Source organism: Girardinichthys multiradiatus, chromosome 2 (assembly GCF_021462225.1).
Source record: "Girardinichthys multiradiatus isolate DD_20200921_A chromosome 2, DD_fGirMul_XY1, whole genome shotgun sequence".
NCBI lineage: Eukaryota > Metazoa > Chordata > Actinopteri > Cyprinodontiformes > Goodeidae > Girardinichthys > Girardinichthys multiradiatus.
The window spans coordinates 51,946,007-51,965,903 of record NC_061795.1 but is presented as its reverse complement, the minus strand read 5'-3'; the positions used below and the strand labels follow the sequence as shown (position 1 = coordinate 51,965,903).

Below are 19,897 nucleotides of genomic sequence, written 5' to 3'. Positions count from 1 at the left end.
TTTTGAACTGGAGTCACTGATCTCTCTTTCGGTTTGGTGCACTCAGATGTTTCACAGCTGCTTTACCACCACAATATTATACTTTCAAATATCACATTTGTGTTATTTTTCTGAGCACATAGACATTGACCAACTACAGAAAATACCTTAGCACTGTGCTTAGCAAAAAACATTTTTCCACTAAGTCATCTTTTACTTGGGGATCAAACACTGGTTTTACTCATTGAGATGTGTTTTTTTTATGATTTCTGCTCAGAATTTTCTCTGTCCATGTTAAAAATTCAACAACCATAAACATTAGCATGTGATTGAATAAATTTAGAAAATCAGCAGATGAAACTATGATTTTCCTGATTTTATAGGATTAACTGTCAGTCTGCATTGGTTGTTGACTGGCAGAGCTTTGTCTCAATTGCTCTGCTGCTTTCACCAGGTTGTGTGTGGCAGCTGTGTGTTATGGGCTCTGCAGGGGAGATTCTGTGTCTCCACAGCAACAGCAGGATTACATCCCCAACAGCCTCTATAAAAAGGTACAGTTTCTGTTGCTTCTGTCAGTGCCAAATTCCTGAGTATGACTGAGACTCATAGGGTAACTACATTATTTTTGTTTTACATATCTCAAAACTTTTCATAAAAAATTAAAAGACCTTTTTTGTTTTTCTTCTGTATTTAGCTTTTGTATCTTATTCCAAGGCTCTGCCCGGAGGCAAGAATCAATTTAGACTGTGTTTGCCCAGATGGACAGCTAGAGGACAGTCCAACCATTCTGTGGAGCAGCATCACAGATGATAAAAACAATTGGATGAAGGATGTCCTGCATCTGTGGAGGCACGCTGCCTTCCAGCAGCTGGAGCAGATGCCACAGTATCAGGTGAAATCAAAAGTTTCTCCTTGAATATTTTTGAATTATTGGTTACTGTTCAAAAACTCCAGCTCTGCCATTCAAAAAAGAGGCGGCTCTGTACCCTACACACAATAACTGCAGTCAAGCATATATATATATATGTATATATATATATATATATACATACATACATACAGGGGTTGGACAATGAAACTGGCTGATCCCTCCCACCCCGGTCACAGACTCTTTGAGACTCTCCCCTCTGGCAGGAGGCTGCGGTCCATCAGGACCAAAACCTCACGCCACAAGAACAGTTTTTTCCCATCTGCCACCAGCCTGGTTAACAGGACACCTGTAACCTGTAACTCTATGAGTTACATTAACGCTCAGCTTGGACTCCTGCTTTACTTGTACAATGATCACCTGCACTGTTGTACAGGTCCTTCTCAAAATATTAGCATATTGTGATAAAGTTCATTATTTTCCATAATGTCATGATGAAAATTTAACATTCATATATTTTAGATTCATTGCACACTAACTAAAATATTTCAGGTCTTTTATTGTCTTAATACGGATGATTTTGGCATACAGCTCATGAAAACCCAAAATTCCTATCTCACAAAATTAGCATATCATTAAAAGGGTCTCTAAACGAGCTATGAACCTAATCATCTGAATCAACGAGTTAACTCTAAACACCTGCAAAAGATTCCTGAGGCCTTTAAAACTCCCAGCCTGGTTCATCACTCAAAACCCCAATCATGGGTAAGACTGCCAACCTGACTGCTGTCCAGAAGGCCACTATTGACACCCTCAAGCAAGAGGGTAAGACACAGAAAGAAATGTCTGAACGAATAGGCTGTTCCCAGAGTGCTGTATCAAGGCACCTCAGTGGGAAGTCTGTGGGAAGGAAAAAGTGTGGCAGAAAACGCTGCACAACGAGAAGAGGTGACCGGACCCTGAGGAAGATTGTGGAGAAGGGCCGATTCCAGACCTTGGGGGACCTGCGGAAGTAGTGGACTGAGTCTGGAGTAGAAACATCCAGAGCCACCGTGCACAGGTGTGTGCAGGAAATGGGCTACAGGTGCCGCATTCCCCAGGTCAAGCCACTTTTGAACCAGAAACAGCGGTAGAAGCGCCTGACCTGGGCTACAGAGAAGCAGCACTGGACTGTTGCTCAGTGGTCCAAAGTACTTTTTTCGGATGAAAGCAAATTCTGCATGTCATTCGGAAATCAAGGTGCCAGAGTCTGGAGGAAGACTGGGGAGAAGGAAATGCCAAAATGCCAGAAGTCCAGTGTCAAGTACCCACAGTCAGTGATGGTCTGGGGTGCCGTGTCAGCTGCTGGTGTTGGTCCACTGTGTTTTATCAAGGGCAGGGTCAATGCAGCTAGCTATCAGGAGATTTTGGAGCACTTCATGCTTCCATCTGCTGAAAAGCTTTATGGAGATGAAGATTTCATTTTTCAGCACGACCTGGCACCTGCTCACAGTGCCAAAACCACTGGTAAATGGTTTACTGACCATGGTATCACTGTGCTCAATTGGCCTGCCAACTCTCCTGACCTGAACCCCATAGAGAATCTGTGGGATATTGTGAAGAGAACGTTGAGAGACTCAAGACCCAACACTCTGGATGAGCTAAAGGCCGCTATCGAAGCATCCTGGGCCTCCATAAGACCTCAGCAGTGCCACAGGCTGATTGCCTCCATGCCACGCCGCATTGAAGCAGTCATTTCTGCCAAAGGATTCCCGACCAAGTATTGAGTGCATAACTGTACATGATTATTTGAAGGTTGACGTTTTTTGTATTAAAAACACTTTTCTTTTATTGGTCGGATGAAATATGCTAATTTTGTGAGATAGGAATTTTGGGTTTTCATGAGCTGTATGCCAAAATCATCCGTATTAAGACAATAAAAGACCAAAACAAATTCCTTGTATGTCCAAAAACGTACTTGGCAATAAAGCTTTTCTGATTCTGATTCTGAAACTGAAACACCTGGTTTTAGACCACAATAATTTATTAGTATGGTGTAGGGCCTCCTTTTGCGGCCAATACAGCGTCAATTCATCTTGGGAATGACATATACAAGTCCTTCACAGTGGTCAGAGGGATTTTAAACCATTCTTCTTGCAGGATAGTGGCCAGGTCACTACGTGATACTGGTGGAGGAAAACGTTTCCTGACTCGCTCCTCCAAAACACCCCAAAGTGTCTCAATAATATTTAGATCTGGTGACTGTGCAGGCCATGGGAGATGTTCAACTTCACTTTCATGTTCATCAAACCAATCTTTCACCAGTCTTGCTGTGTGTATTGGTGCATTGTCATCCTGATACACGGCACCACCTTCAGGATAAAATGTTTGAACCATTGGATGCACATGGTCCTCAAGAATGGTTCGGTAGTCCTTGGCAGTGACGCGCCCATCTAGCACAAGTATTGGGATACATCACAAAGACTTGCTGTCTTGGTCACAGATGCGCCAGCAAGACGTGCACCAACAATTTGTCCTCTTTTGAACTCTGGTATGTCACCCATAATGTTGTGTGCATTTCAATATTTTGAGCAAAACTGTGCTCTTACCCTGCTAATTGAACCTTCATACTCTGCTCTTACTGGTGCAATGTGCAATCAATGAAGACTGGCTACCAGGCTGGTCCAATTTAGGTCCATGAAACCTCCCACACTAAAATGACACGTGTTTCAGTTTCATTGTCCAACCCCTGTATGTACATACGGATGGATATATATAATCTGTTCTTTTGCTAGATAATGTTTTTATTAATTTACTGTTTGTATATAGTTATGTTTTTCAGAGTGGCTGCATAATGAGCTAAGAGTCCAAAGAAATGAAGATGTCTTGTCGGACACTCAACGGTACGATAAGAAACTTACCGATGCCTTCACTTCCCTTTGCTGAAAACCAACTGAAAACTGTTTTGTTCTGTCAGGCTTTTATGTCATGATTTAATGTGCTCTTTATGTAGACCTTAATGCATTTTATGTTGTACAATGCTTTGTGAATTTGTGTTTATGAAAGGTGCTTTATAAATAAACATTACTTACTTACTTAGCGACAGGACGATTCAAGGATTTTTATTGTCATACCAGCTCACATTTACATGTTAAGGTACAAAATTCGGATTCAGGTTCTAATTCAAGCCTAATTATAAATGGTAATCAGTAAAAAAAAATATGCAGCAAAGAGCATAAAAAAAGAAATATACTCAGTTAAATAGTGAAGCTGAAATTAATAGTATTCCACCTTTGGTGGGTAAAGTGTTTAGTGCAGGTCGGTGTGTAGTGAGAGAGTCTACAGGGTGCGGCTTGAGTTCAGCGGTCTGACAGCTTCAGGGAAGAAGCTGTTTCTGAGCCTGGTGGTCTCGCTCTGAATGCTCCTCAGCCGCCTGCCTGAGGGGAGGAGCTGTAACAGTCTGTGTGCGGGATGGGTGGAGTCCTTCATGATGCGGAGGGCCCTCCCCTGCATCGTAATGTGTAGAAGTCCAAGGTGGTGGGAAGACTGCTCCCCACAGTCCTCTGTGCAGCCTTTACCACCCTGTGCAGAGCCTTCCTCTCAGCAGCAGTGCAGTTGTCGAGCCATACGGTGATGCAGGTGTAGAGGATGCTCTCCACCGTGCTGTGGTAGAAGCTCCTCAGGACTGAGTTCCCAAGTCCAGCATTCCTCAGTTTCCTGAGGAAGTAGAGACGCTGGTGAGCCTTCCTGACCAAATGGGAAGTGTTGGCATTCCAGGTGAGGTCATTGGATATTTGTACCCCCAGGTCCCTGGAGCTGGGAACCACTTCCACAGCTGCTCCTCCGATGTGCAAGGGGAGAGAGAGGGATCTTGTCCTATCTGAAATCCACTACCATCTCCTTGGTCTTCTTCACATTGATGTACAGGTTGTTTCCTGCGCACCACTGCACCAGGTGTTCCACCTCCTCTCTGTATTTGGACCATCATTATTCATGATTCATCCCAGCACTGCTGTGTTGTGTGCACACGTCACTATATGGCAGCTGGGATGTCTCGCCGAGCAGTCATATGTCAGCAGAGCAAACAGGAAGGGGCTCAATACGCAGCCCTGGGGTCCGCCAGTGTTGAGGGCGATGGAGGAGGAAACCGTGTTGTGTATTATGACAGTCTGAAACAAGTCCTGTTCCAACATGGGCTGAAAGGCCACTCAGTGAGGAAGAAGACATTACTCTGAAAGCTGTGTAAAAAGCAAGATTACAGTTTGTAAATGACCTCAGGGGTGAACTTTTATTTTAGAAGACTCTATTCTAAGAATAGAGTCTGAAATATGATTTTTTCCCTCCTATCTTACTTTACTGTGATTTCATTACTTTTCATAGATTTTACCAGCGAAAACCAAACATTATTAGTAACTTGGACTTTAGCTGCTCTTACACCAATGACCCAACTTTCTTAATTAGATTACTTAGTTCAACTTCAGCACCAGTAAAAGACATATATTATTAGCACCTGAAAATGTGGATTAAAGCTGTTTTGTACCAGTGACTCAGCTTCACTAGTTAGAATTCAATGAAATGATGAGATTTCTTAGCACAAGATGCTTTCCCCTACATAGAGGACTTAATGATATAATTACCTCTTTAGAAAGATTGGTTTAGAACCAGCTCTTACCAGTAAAACCCAAAGGATTATTAATGTTATCTGTATCATTGTAATATTGACCAGAGATTTTGAGATTTCTTAGCATTTGATTTGTTTTTCTGTGTTCTTTGTGACTGTATTGTAATTGTATGTACAGCGGTTTGAGTGTCTTGTTACTGAAAACGATACATAAATAGACTTACCTTACCTTACCTTAATACAGCCTATTATTATTTTTTCTTGAGTATGTGGATGAGGGGTTTGTATAATCTACAGCATGCTATTGCCTATTGGCAGAGTAACTTTTTGCCATTACTAATTTTTACTTGACCACCTTGGGATGATGGTTTAATGCTCTATATGCTTTCTCTGAATGTTCCCAGCTGGTTGAATCATGATTAGCTGAAATAATCTAAAATATGTCAGATTGAATCTCAGACACCTTAAGGTTTCTGCATGCTAAGATGAGTTAAATCTTCATTAGTTGAGACACAGAGCAGAGTGTGAGGTTAAATTAAGTTGTTATCAGGTTGTTGCTGATACATGTGAGTAGTAGTTATGGAAACTTCACACAGTAGAGCATATATGTGGTATTTCTACCGTCTCAAGTTGTGATGTTGATTTCAAGAAACATTTCAGCCTGTCCAAAAAACATCTGCAGCATCCTGGTTGAGGTGATGCTCACATTAAAGATGCTACAGAATCAGATGTGTAGACAAATAACGCTGGAATGCTATTTATTTAAAACAATTTATTTTCATATTTCATAGAAATGAATGCCATGCCAATGGGCAATTCTATTAAAGATCTCTACAAGTAGCTGAGTGTGTTAGGGTTTGGTTTCCACTGAGTTTTTCAGTACAAGGGTTTCTGTTACTCTCTGCAGGCAGCAGTATCAGCAGTGGGCCTGTTTGGAGTTTTATCTGACTCGTCCAGAGGAGCAAGGAGGTTGTGGAGGAGACGCAAAGAAGCTCTGCACTCATCTGTTTAACGGCATCATGGACCAACCATTAAGGTGCAAATTAAACTTTCTGTGTTACTGCAAACCTGCAAACCTTCTTTCCAGCTCAAGTCCATTCACTACTTGTCACGGATTTGGCCAAACCTAAACTGATATTATTTATGTACTGTTTGTGTTTTGTATAACATTTTTTTGTTGTATGGAACAAAAAGCTATGGACCAGTACTACAAAGTAACTGAGGCTCCAAATGTCCAAATATGGTTGATATAATATTCACCATACTGATTTCTTTTTCTTTTTCTAGCTTTAAAATAATGCAGTTACAAAGTTATGGATGGAACTTCTCAAACTCAATTTAGCTGAATTTCTGCCACCTGAAATGTTTTGATTGATTCAAAGTAGGAAAAGAGATGTAGTGTAATTTATAATAGTTATTTTTAATGTGATATTGTAATTTGATCCTTCCAGTTGTTATTAAAGAATAATTTTGTTGTTTATTTGATGCCAACAGTGACCTGAACCTGGAAAAGCTGAATTGTTCTTCAGGATTGTCAGGAGCAGGAACTTGTTTACCGGACCTCCTGTCCAGATTACAGGTGTGCAACACTGTCCACTGTTGCCAGCGAGCCCCTGGTTGTTGAACTTTGGCTCCTGGGGCTTGGTCAGGCTCAGCTCAAAGCTTTAGGAAGCTCCCTTCTGTGTGTGCTCACCACCTGCAGAGAGGAACGTATGGATTGGGTGCCATGCAAGTTGGGTGGCAGGCAGGGGTCTTTAGGGACGTGGAATGTCACTTCACTATTGGGTAAGGAACAGGAGCTGTTGTGTGAGATTAAGCGGTACCAGCTAGAAACAGTTGGACTGACCTCTACACACAGATTTGGCTTGGGAACCCTGCTCCCGGAGAAGGGCTGGACTTACCTTGTTCACTGAGACCAGCGGGGGTGGGAATACTCACAAGCCCCTAGCTGGGATGGATGGATGGGAGAGCTTTAGGAAACATACGGGGATTGATTAGTTTATTCAGTTCAGTTTTATTTCTATAGCGCCAATTCACAAACACATGTCGTCTCAAGGCTCTTTACAAAGTCAATTCAATCAAAACCATTTAGGACGTCACATTAATAATGACCAAGAAACAGCCATCACACAGGAGCCTGATGGAGGTTTGATAACCAACCCAAGTATTAGAATTAGAATAATTATAATTATTATAGCAGAAGGCAAAATATTATACAGTATATGTATAGAGAGGGAGAGAGAGATCTATTTATCATCAGCGTAACAGTGAAAATTTATCCTATGCTGCCTGATAATTTGACCTATTGGAAGCATATATATAGTAAAGAGAATTGGTCCAAGTACTGAACCCTGTGGTACTCCACAATTAACCCTGGAGTTTAAAGATGATTTATTATTTACATGAACAAACTGGAATCTGTCAGACAGATAAGATTTAAACCAGCCTAGCGCTGTTTCCCTGATCCCTACAGCATATTCCAGCCTTTCTAAGAGAATATTATGGTCGACTGGATCAAATGCAGCACTGAGATCTAACAGAACCAGAACAGACACAAGTCCATTATCTGAGGCCATAAGAATATCATTAGTAACTTTCAGCAGAGCTGTTTCAGTGCTATGATGAGCTCTGAAACCTGACTGAAACTCTTCAAACAGGTCATTGCTGTATAAATGTTCACACATTTGATTAGAAACAATTTTCTCAAGAATTTTAGATAAGAATGGAAGATTGGATATAGGTCTGTAATTTATTAAATCATCTCGATCAAGCGAAGGTTTCTTAAGTAAAGGTTTAATTACAGCTAACTTAAAAGCCTGTGGTTCTGATCCATTTACTAAAGATAGATTAATCATATCTAAAATGGGGCTGGTAATCAGAGGGAACACTTCCTTAAATAATTTGGTTGGGATTGGGTCTAACATACAAGTTGAAGGTTTAGATGAAGCTAATATTTCTGATAACTCATGTTGGGATTATGATTATTGATTAATTAATATTTATCTATAATTAAAAATCATAAATTGAGAAAATTAATTTCTTAACCAAAATCCTCATTTATGAATCGAAACCAGAGATGTCTTCTGGTGTTGTAATTGATAATTACAACCATTAAATACTCAGTAATAATTGATAACTATTACCAGAGATGTCGCTGTTTAATCGACCGTTTCTGCCAAAACGTGGGGAACTTTAACCTTATTTTGACTGACAAATCACTTTTGCACAAAATAAACACAAACCTCCTTCTCTTTATCTGCGTGAAAATTTATTAACCCAATCAGCCTGAAACAATCAACTCTTCGATTCAATAATCTTCACCAACTCAAACATGCAAAGTTCTACACAGAAATGGGTAAAATATCTAACTAAACAAAATAAAGCAAAACAGCAGTATGGGATCAACCAGCAGTTATGGCAAAAGTGATAATATGACAAAGGAATATAGTGTTGAACGACGCTTTGGTTGCGCCCCTCCTAAAGTGTAGCACGGGCAGTCATAAACCTTCCCCCAGCAAGGTTGTAAAACTCAGCCCACACAAAGCAACATAAACCCTTTTGGCAGCAAACCAGTAAAACATGAAGTTGAAGACAAAGAAAATGGTTGATTTTCACCATAAGGTTATTATAGCAGTCCAGGTTCACAGCACACCTGCGCTCAGGTGTTCGTACAGTAAAAGCACAATCTTGCGAGACTCGGCTGTCTCAAAAATCAACAGTAATCACGTTTCAAAAGAACAATGGCATGCACATACAATTCAGAACACATTAGACTCTAAGAAGCGATTCTACATCGCACTAAATCTCCTCTATCCTGCCCAAGTTATTCCTAATAAAGAAATAGAAATAAAAGGTGGATTTTACTTGTTGAAGTCTTCCTTCTGGGGCGGCGAGTGAGAGGAATAAAGGGGTTGAAGAGCTCCTGCTCGTCCGCAATTAAACTCCAAGAAAGTGGTCAATCTCCGTCCTTTGGCCTCCTTGGCAAAAAGGAAAAATATGATCTGACCGTCAGCAGTCGACTAGAACCAAGCAAGGAGGGAAAGTTGCGTCTCCTTGAAACTCCGTGGTTTTTGGTTACGTGTTAAACTCATGTCTTCGATCGGCAAAGTGAAATTTCTGGCCTTCTTATTCCAGGAACCTCTTTCATGAATTTTTCTTTGGCCAACGAAGGAGAATAAATGAAGACTCCACGTTGGAGCTCTTCTTCTCCAGAGAGAGATGCTTCAGATGTTGGTCTGGTTTCCAACGTGAAAAGCAAAGGTTTTAAAGGGTCCACCTTCATTTATGCTTTCCCGTGACGTCAGACTTGGGACGCCCAGTCATGTCAGCTGCGGCGGCCGCTGGGATTTGTAGTAACGGCTATTCTGGGATACAAAATGGCCAATGACGCCAAACGGCCTGGTAGCGTTCAGCAACGTGCAAATGGTCCAATATTCAGCACAACATGTGGTCCAACACTCAGGAAGCGCCACTGGATCAGAACAGTCCAAACACAGATCAGGTTATATGGCTTCCTCCAGTACTGTCTCACTTGCTGAGGATGAAGTAATCATCTTCGGGAGTATGTCAAAGATTTTATTTTTAATAGAATCAATTTTATTTAAGAAGAATCCCATAAAGTCATGGATGCTAAGAGCTAAGGGAATAGATGGCTCAACAGAGCTATGACTCTGTAAGTTTAGCAACTGTACTAAATAGAAACCTAGGATTATTCTTGTTCTCTTCTATTAATGATGAGAAATAAGCTGTTCTAGCTTGGTGAAGTGTCTTTTTATACAACAGTAAACTATTTTTCCAGAAGATTCCAGTCCTCTAGGTGCATAGAGCACCATTTTCTTTCCACTTTTCTAACATTGTTCCTTGAAGTATGCAGCCCTTAATTAAACCAGGGAGCTAGCCTCTGATAAATTACCTACTTTTTCAGGGGGGCTACATTGTCTAATGCACCACGCAGTGAGGAAGTATGAACAACTTGACTGAACTTATATAGTGCCTTTCCAATCATACTGACCACTTAAAGCACTTTACACACATTACATTTACACACAGCGCACACATTCATACACTGATACACAATTTAAGTGCATCGACATGTGCCAGGAGGAAACTGGAATCGAACCCACAACCCTTGGATTGCAAGACAACTACTCTTCATACGTTTTCAGATTCTTTAAAGGTTGTTACAACATTGTCTGATAATGATCTACTATAATGAAATTTTCTTTCAGGTTTGGAGTACTCGGTTAAATTAAACTCAAAGGTTATTAAGAAATGGTCAGACAGGACAGGGTTATGAGAGAATATTGTTATGTCTTTACACTCAATGCCATATATCAGCACAAGGTCCAGAGAATGAAGACAAAGGTGGGTACGTTTGTTAATGTTTTGATCAAAGCCAATTGAGTCTAAGATAACATTAAATGCTATATTTAGGCTATCACTTTCAGCGTCTACATGAATGTTAAAATCCCCCACTATAATAACTTTATCTGTATTTAACACTAAATCAGATAAAAGGTCTGAAAACTGATCTAAAAATTGAGAATAAGGGCATGGTGGACGGTACAAAACAACAAACAGAAGAGGTTTTAGTGATTTGCAATTTGGATGAGGAAAACTAAGGATTAAATATTCAAAAGAGTTGTAGCTATTGATTGGTCTGGGACTAATCAATAAATCAGACTGAAAGTTAGTGATAAAAGTTGGATGTAATAAACTGGTACAACATAAAAAGGAAACAAAAGCAAAGAGATTTGAAATCAGATTCATAAAACTTTTCATTATGTTTGTGAAGGAGCTGGTCTATGAAATGGAAGTGAGCAACCTCTCAGGCAAGTGTAGACGCAGAGCAGATCTGTGGGACTTCCTGTTTGAGATAGTGTCTCAGAGATGTTCTTCGTCTGTCAGCATCACCTCCAAGCTCAGCCTACAGCGAACACTACATGCATGGAACAGGTGCATCTCCCACACACATAATACCTGGCTAGGATAAACAGTGCAACACTATAGACATATCTCTAACTCAGCAGTTGGTGTATGTGTGTTTCTCAGAGTACTCCTGGCTCTCCCTGGTGTGGTGTTCTTCAAAATAAAGACTGAAGGTGGGAGGACAGCTCTGGATTGCAACACGCTTATAGAGCACATCAACCAGCATCATGTAAGCAGTTGGTTAATGGTTTTTATCTCTTAACACCGATTTGCCAGTTGGAAAACATCCATGTTCTTATTCTCATCATCAGAGGAAGGTGTGTCCTCCAGCCAGTGTGCTACCCTGTTCAATAACAGCACACTTTCTTAAGGTGAGAACCCAAAGATCCTGCAGTAACAATGTGTCCTTATTGGTATAACGCTGCTTCTATTTGTATATGGAAACAGTGAGCCTGTTCTTTTTGTTTGCTCACCAGGGTCTGCTATGTGCTGGTGTGCAGTGTGATCATCCTGCAGGGGAAGTCAACAAAGTTTTGTCTCAGATGAGCATCACTTGTCCTCTTTTCATGGTTTCTGCTGTGGTACAGTTTACTTTTCATGTAACTTTCATCTTTTACATCTGAGTTAAAATATTCATAGTAGAACCAGGCTCCCTCTTCAAAAGAATAAGTCACTGTATGTATTAATGTAATAAATACTTTTATCTAGTCAATAATCTGTTCAGCAGCAGGGTAGGCAGTACCAGCCTACCCTGCTGCTGAAGACATTTTTTACGGATCTCGGGCCTCATGTCCTAATTAGTGCGCAGCCTTGAAAGTAAAAGTTGGCGGTAGGGAGAAATTCTGAAACTTGCGGCACACAAACAAATTCAGATGTACGATTATTATTATAGTATAAAGGAATCATGAGTAGAGGAAGCTAAAGTGCCATTGCATTAGTGAGACAGATTAGCACATAACAAACAGGTTGAACATATATTTAAGGGAAATGTTTTCTATTCACTAAAGTATATTGACTTCCAGATGGGGCCCTTATAGCAGTATGGGTCAAATCCATAGCTCTTATTACATTCCTAAGCCTATAGCAGCATAACTACAGAGATAACTCAGGATAAACTAAGCCACTCTAACTATAAGCTTTATCAAAAAGGAAAGTTTTAAGCCTAGCCTTAAAAGTAGACAGGGTGTCTGCCTCACGGACTAAAACTGGGAGCTGGTTCCACAGGAGAGGAGCCTGATAACTAAAGGATCTGCCTCCCATTCTACTTCTAGAGACTCTAGGAACCACCAGTAAACCTGCAGTCTGAGAACAAAGTGCTCTGTTAGGAACATATGGACCAATCAGATCTCTGATGTATGATGGAGCTAGATCATTAAGGGCTTTATATGTGAGGAGGATAATTTTAAATTATATTCTGGATTTAACAGGGAGCCAATGAAGGGAAGCTAAAATAGGAGAAATATGATTTCTCTTTTTAATTTTCATCAGAACTCTTGCTGCAGCATTTTCAATCAGCTGGAGGCTTTTAACTGCATTTTGTGGACATCCTGATAGTAAAGAATTACAATAGTCCAGCCTTGAAGTAACAAATGCATGGACTAGTTTTTCAGCGTCACTCCTGGACAGGATATTTCTAATGTCACCTAATAAATATACTTGGAAAAAGTATATTTATTAGGTGGCCAAGTCCATCATCTTCTAGACATTGTCTATTTAATCATTGCGTGAGTATGGTGGTCTATAGCGGCACCCAATGAGCATAAGCTTAATTAATTTTAAATCCACCTGAACCCAAATGGATTCAATAGAATCCATTATAAGACCTAGCCTTATTGTTACTTGTAGGTGACTCTAAACATAGGTCACCTCATGAGACTCATTTAGGTAAATCCTCTGATCACATTTAATATTTTTCTTTGTCCTTTCATGCTAAAGGTGAATATGAATTGTTTAATTTAAATGATATATGACCGATAAGTGTCTTAGCAAACAAACCAAGACAACGTCCGTCCATTGGTCTGGGGATGGTAAAACACTGATTACATTTCTCCTGGTTCATAAACTCCTTGCCCTGATCAGAGTACAGCTATACTGATAGGTCATCTATTCACCTCTTGGTGTACAGATCAGTCATTGTCAGGACATAATTGTTACCCTGTGATGTTTCTGAGAGTGGCCTGATTAGGTACAACCTAAGAACCTCCCAAGGTTCCTTGACCTGCAAGACATTATATTAACAATAGTACACAAAAATCAAAAACGGTGGTGGAACGGCTCTATAGTACTTGTACAAACAATGTTGTGTTTTAGTCTATAGAAGTAAAACTAACTAGATTAAATGGAAAACTGGTGTCACACTTATGATGGGGTCATTAAGTTGGCAACGGTGACATTTGACCTGATAGTTGATGCAGGCTGATGGACAATAAATTCGGCAAAATCAGAAACACAAGTTATACCATGTGTCTTTTTAATCTTAAAAATGTTAAAAGTTCTCTGTGTTAAAGTTCTGGAAGGTACGAGCAGCACTTGATTAGTTGTACATTTTCCAATCATCCACATCCTTTTTTAATAGTGAGCAGGTAGTATCCAACAATAATCCTGTCTCTAGTGGTCCTCTAGCCATTGTGCTTGTCAGCACCAGGATTATTGTGACTCGACCTTACGACACACGACTTTTTCTTGTCCGACAGAACCACAAACCGCAGGAAGTGTTGGTTGGGGCCAATGTATAACAGTCTGTTAGAAGTGGGAGGATGGAATAATATGAAAACACTATATATAAATGATATGGTTTTATTTGTTATATGCACAGTTGTACACAGTAAAATGTATTTTGTATGTGCAACCAATAGTAAATGCAGTAATTCCGAAAGCACACCAGGTAAAAATAGAAATACATATTTTAAATTATAAAAGAAATTTTATAACTGTAAAACATTATTGGCTGTAGCTCCTTTAGTGGCTTCATCTAGAGGAGAAGCACAGCTAAGCAGATGAACGGAGTCTAGATTTTCATCTAAAATACATTATTTAAAAATATTTATTATAGTTTTTTAATAATTGTAATAAACAGCTGTTGAGATCTGTTAAACTGAGCAAAGGGTTATATCTGCTGTGATGTGTGTGTGTAGCGCTGGTGGCAGCAGTTGTCTCCACTCCTGTTTTCTCTGTGGGCTCGTCTACGTGATGGAGAGTCTCTTCCAAAGCAGCTGCAGCTCCTCACAGACTGTCGACGGTGGGCCTGCAGGTAAAACCAGGGTTCCTGTTGTCACAAAGTCATTGTTAAAAATCTCTGAGGGAGACACTACTGAAACACTCACAGTTCTCCACAGGAACATTTTCTTACTAAATACTAAATGGGTTGTACTAAGCAGTGTTTTGTTGTTGTTTGTGGTCTGCAGTCTGAGCCAGGGTCTGGTGATCCAGATGCCTCCAGCTGCTGTTCTGATTTGTGCAGCCAGCCTGCATGGTGCCTATAGAGGCTGTGAGGAACAGCAGCAGAGCTTCAGTGATGTTCTGAATGCACTGAAGCCAGAGACAGAAGCCAAACACCAGCAGGTGAGAATCCAAACTCAAAGATGATGTTTTTCCAACGTGTGGAGATGACCAGCTTTAGATACTCTAGAAAAGTGTCATTACTTACAGAAAAGCCAAATACTTATTTCTACTGAATTGTTTAAAAGTGCATCAAGTTCTTCCTGTGTTCAGTTAAAAAGTAACGTTTTATCATAAATATGATTTAATAATTCAGAGGAACATGTTCAAATAAAAACCAGAGAAGTGTCTCAGACTCTCTGAACCACCTGTGCTTCCATCTTTCTGAGTCTCTGTGTCAGTCTGACATTTAGAGATTAGTGTAAAGAAATCTAAAATAAATGGAATATCTTGAATGTCCTAATTTCATTTTACAGGTTCTTGTTTCTCTGCTCTTCCTTTGCATGAAGGACTACCTGTCAGCTCTTCTGTATCCTCAGGTAACTCCAGCAGATCATGTTCACATCAGACAGATCTCTCTCAGTCCTTCACCGATTTATTTAGTTATTAGATGTCTCTTATTTTGCCTGGACTTCCATTTTAAATGTTGATTACTGGTTGAAATCAGGAGATGAAGATAAAGAAGAATAATTATGATAAATCATGTTTGGTTTTTCTCTATAGGGGAAAAGTTTTGAAAAATCCAAATATTTCTGCTCAGAGCTCCTGACTGTATTGGTGAAGTCTACAGACTGGCTGCTAATCTTCAGGTCCAATGGTGACGTTTACACCCAGCTACAACTAGATCTAATGTTCAGGATGTTCTGTAGTTTTTAAACTCATGTTATTGATGTTTTTCATGACCTTCAGAGCAAAACCGTTATCATTCAGTCACCCTGACATCTTCAGATGATTGCATGCAGTTAATGCCCTGGGCTATCTGCAGGTGAGTTGTTGTTCAGGTGGATTATTTCACTTTCAGATGTTTAAAGTCCTCACAACCCTGGTAAGTTCCAGATTTTTGTCATGACTTGACTTCATGTAAAAACATGAGGGTACAAAGGAATCATGGCAATACTATTTCCACCTGTAACATGAGACTTCCTGTACATTTATACATATGAAATACATGTGAAGACAATAACCTGCTGGTATAAGTTTGTGCGCCCTTTAGCTAAAACGTTGTTGAAGCTCTTTTTATTTCCAGCTTTCAGTCTCCTTGACCTGGTCATTTCTACCCGCTCTGTCAGCAGAGGTTCTCCAGATCTCTCAGATTGGGAGGACATCTCCTGTTCACAGCCCTCTTCAGGGGACAGATTTAATTCTGGACTCTGATTCTTGTCATTCCAGAACTTTAGTTTTCCTCTCCTTAAGTCCTTCTGTTGGGGATTTGGATGTTTAGCTGGACTCACTGTGAGGATGAAGTTTCTATCAGACACCTAAAGGTTTTGGGACCAAACGGACTGGTGTTTAGAACCGTTGATGATTTAATCTACATTCATCCAAATCTCAGTTCCACCTGAAGAAAAGTAACCCCAGATCATGATGCTTCCACCGCCATGTTTCTCTGTAGTTATGGTGTTCCTTCAGTGTTGTTCAGTGTTGTAAATATTCAAGAACATGGTTCGGACCGGGTTCTTTACCTGGAGAGCCAAATATTCAAAAGAGTCAAATTTGCCCAGAAATACTTTTTTACACTCTAATAAATCTTTAAACAAAGTGGCTCCTCCACCTTTTCTTTGCTGTCTGCTCTCACAAAGAAAATAGTAGTTTGGAGGCGTCGCCTCTATCAGAATGGGAGCTTCATTAAATTCATGTAACCATGTTTCTGTTAAAAACAGAACATCAAGATTGTGGTCAGTAATGAAGTCATTGATTAAAAATGATTTTCCTGACAGAGATCTAATGTTCAGTAAACCCAGTTTATATGACTTAGTTGCTGATATTAACTCTGTGTCTGGTTGTACCTGACAGTTTATGGCTTTCATTGATTGTTTATTACTGTCTCTTATCCTTTTAGCTTTGTTCTTTCTATCACGTATAAGCACAGAGATTTTACAACTATCTCCTATTAGGGGCCCAAGTTTTTCCTGGAGATGATCATTTCTGATAGAGTTACCACTGGGGCCCAGACTGTATCACAGAGAAGTGATTTGAAGGTTCTGATTAGGAGGAGATAGATTAGGAGGTGGTGGAGGTCTGCAGCATTTGGAAGATGTTGGTTTAGTAGCAGGGCCTCGGCCCCGGGGGGTGTTGAATGGAGAAGATGTCAGAACCATTTGGGTCCCACTCTTAAAAACTTCTTTCGTGTTGTCAATGAAACCAGAAAAGCAAGAATTGGGCTCAGTGGGGAGATGGGAGAGTTCTGTGCGGTCGGGGTCTGGGGTCAGGGGTCAGGGGCGTTCACCGGGGGTGTTGGTCTGGGTCTGGGTTTTGGGGGACGGGGGTATAATGGGGGGGGTCCACCTCCCTTGTGGATTTCGACGGGGAGACCTTTTGTGATGACCTCTCTTTCTCAGCCAACTGGTTGATTGTTTCTGCTGGAGCTGTTGGAGGCAGCGTTATCATTGTTGTTGATGCTCCATGTTCTCTGCTGAAGGTTGAAGCTGCTGGTGGATTATTTACTGAATAGAAGAGATTAGATGTGAGACGTCTGACTCCTGGCTTCTTCAAACAGAAACCATCTTGCTTAAAGAGTTGTCTTTTTTTCCAAAAAATATTAAAGTTGTCGATAAAGTTCACAGGTGTAGCAGCACATGTTTTTTTTAACCATTAATTAATCATCAGACGTCTAGAAAAAATCTCATCTCCACAGAAAATCGGTGCAAAGGGTCCTCTGAGAAACACCTTGATATTGAGACAATATTCAGAAGACGAGTGAAATCCTCCTTCAATCCTTCTGATTTTTTCTTAGCTACGTCATCCATGGCTCCACAGTGTATAATAAGGTTTTCTAGAGACGGGCGCTTTTCTGTGATTGCAAGAATATTCTCTGAGATATCGGACACCACGTTACTGGTAATGTAGGGAGTTAAAAAATGTTATTAAAGGAATGTAAAATATGTTCAGAGGCACTTGTCATCAGAGAAAACCCCTCAGCTGATGTATGGTATTGATCTTCCGAAGTGTTTAGTGGATTGTATTATTACTGTTTTTATCTTTATTGTCCATGTATGCAACACGTCTCTCTTGTAAATGGGACCATGGGTCTCAAGAGACTTTACTGTATAAATAAATAAGTAAAAGTATTTATCCTTACAATATCATAGAGGAAATGGTCAGAATGATACTGTGCAACATCACATTAGATGAAATGCACTCTTGAAAAGTAAGGATAAATATAGAAAAAAGGCAGTTTGGGATGGAAAGAAGTTCTTTTGTACACTGTATTTCATATTCCAATATTTAAAATAGCAAATCAGTATTGACAGCAAAGTTGTTGTTTTCTTTTTACATTATATTCCAGACTTTGACTAGGCCACTTCAACTAAGGTAGGGGGGCCTGCAGGGCTTTAGATGTTGTTCTGGGTTTTTCTGTGACTTCCTAGATGAGTCATTGATCTTCTGTTAGAGCAATGTTGGCAGACCGTACAGTAATGGAAAGTTCTCTACTGTTTCACGTGTTCTCCATGTGTGGAAAATGGGTCTCACTGAGGTTCTCTGAAGACCCAAAGCCTTAGAAATGACTTTAACCCTTTACAGACTGACATATGCCAGATACTTTGTTTCTCGTCTGTTCTTGAAGTTTTTAGATCGCAGTGTGATGTGTCTCTTTGTGAGATCTTTTAGCCTACTTTACGCTGTTCGACAGGTTCTGTTTAACTGCTTTCTTAATTTTATGGGTCAGGCAGTAGGTTAATCCCTTCTAGCCTGGGAGCACCTTCCACTCATGCACCTAGAGGTTGTAGGACAGGTGTTGCTCAGGTTATAATCATGGATAATGAAGGTAAAGCATGCAGCTTTTAGATTATACAATCATGAGAAAAACATTTTAATGTGCTGCATTCTGCTTCCTAAATGCTTTACTTACAGTTTAGTTCTGTTTCACTACATTTAAAGTTAATTGTTTAGTGAAGCTGGTTTAAAAATGGGCCACGATGTGACAGAATTCTGGAAATTCTGAATTGAAAAGAACAGACTGCACTTTGTCACCGGTCCTGTTCATAACTTTTATGGACAGGATTTCTAGGCGCAGCCAAGGGCCGGAGGGGGTCTGGTTTGGGGACCAGTGGATTTCGTCTCTTCTTTTTGCGGATGACGGGGTCCTGCTGGCCCCCTCTAGCCAAGACCTACAGCAGGCGCTGTGGCGGTTCACAGCCGAGTGTGAAGCGGCTGGGATGAAGATCAGCTCCTCCGAGTCCGAGGTCATGGTATTCGACCGGATAAGGGTGGCTTGTCCTCTTCAGGTTGGAGGGGAGTTCCTGCCTCAAGTGGAGGAGTTTAAGTATCTCGGGGTCTTGTTCACGAGTGAGGGAAGAATGGAGCGGGAGATCGACAGACGGATCGGTGCGGCTGCCGCGGTAATGGGGGCGCTGTGCCGGTCCATTGTGGTGAAGAGAGAGCTGAGCCGAAAAGCAAAGCTCTCAATTTACCAGTCGGTCTACGTTCCTACCTTCACCTATGGCCATGAACTTTGGGTCATGACCGAAAGAACGAGATCCCGGATACAAGCGGCTGAAATGAGCTTCCTCCGTAGGGTGGCCGGGCACTCCCTTAGAGATAGGGTGAGGAGCTCGGCCATCCGGGAGGGGCTCGGAGTAGAGCCGCTGCTCCTCCACATCGAGAGGAGCCAGTTGAGGTGGCTTGGACATCTATACCGACCGGATGCCTCCTGGACGCCTTCCTCAGGAGGTGTTCCAGGCACGTCCCACTGGGAGGAGGCCCAGGACACGCTGGAGGGACTATGTCTCTTGGCTGGCCTGGGAACACCTTGGGCTCCCCCTGGAGGAACTGGAGGAGGTTGTCTGGAGAGAGGGACGTCTGGGCATCTCTGCTGAGTCTGCTGCCCCCGCGACCCGGTCCTGGATAAAGAGGAAGACGACGAG

At 41.0% G+C, this 19,897-nt stretch overlaps 1 protein-coding gene across 5 annotated transcripts in view; it reads left to right on the top strand.

The window, feature by feature from the left end:
* LOC124855757 (Fanconi anemia group A protein-like) overlaps window positions 1–19,897 on the top strand; it is a 105,527-nt gene that overhangs the window by 84,509 nt on the left and 1,121 nt on the right. For 2 of the 5 annotated variants that reach the window (XM_047345820.1, XM_047345840.1), the window contains exons 26-39: window positions 434–530; window positions 674–871; window positions 3,656–3,729; window positions 6,355–6,483; window positions 6,942–7,026; window positions 11,242–11,402; window positions 11,499–11,604; window positions 11,687–11,746; window positions 11,852–11,974; window positions 14,510–14,625; window positions 14,780–14,936; window positions 15,290–15,352; window positions 15,537–15,630; window positions 15,723–15,798. In XM_047345820.1, the coding sequence (XP_047201776.1) occupies window positions 434–530; window positions 674–871; window positions 3,656–3,729; window positions 6,355–6,483; window positions 6,942–7,026; window positions 11,242–11,402; window positions 11,499–11,604; window positions 11,687–11,746; window positions 11,852–11,974; window positions 14,510–14,625; window positions 14,780–14,936; window positions 15,290–15,352; window positions 15,537–15,630; window positions 15,723–15,798 (1,539 nt within the window). The remainder of the gene's footprint in view (window positions 1–433; window positions 531–673; window positions 872–3,655; window positions 3,730–6,354; window positions 6,484–6,941; window positions 7,027–11,241; window positions 11,403–11,498; window positions 11,605–11,686; window positions 11,747–11,851; window positions 11,975–14,509; window positions 14,626–14,779; window positions 14,937–15,289; window positions 15,353–15,536; window positions 15,631–15,722; window positions 15,799–19,897) is intronic. The other 3 variants (XM_047345845.1, XM_047345831.1, XM_047345854.1) reach the window with 3 other exon arrangements.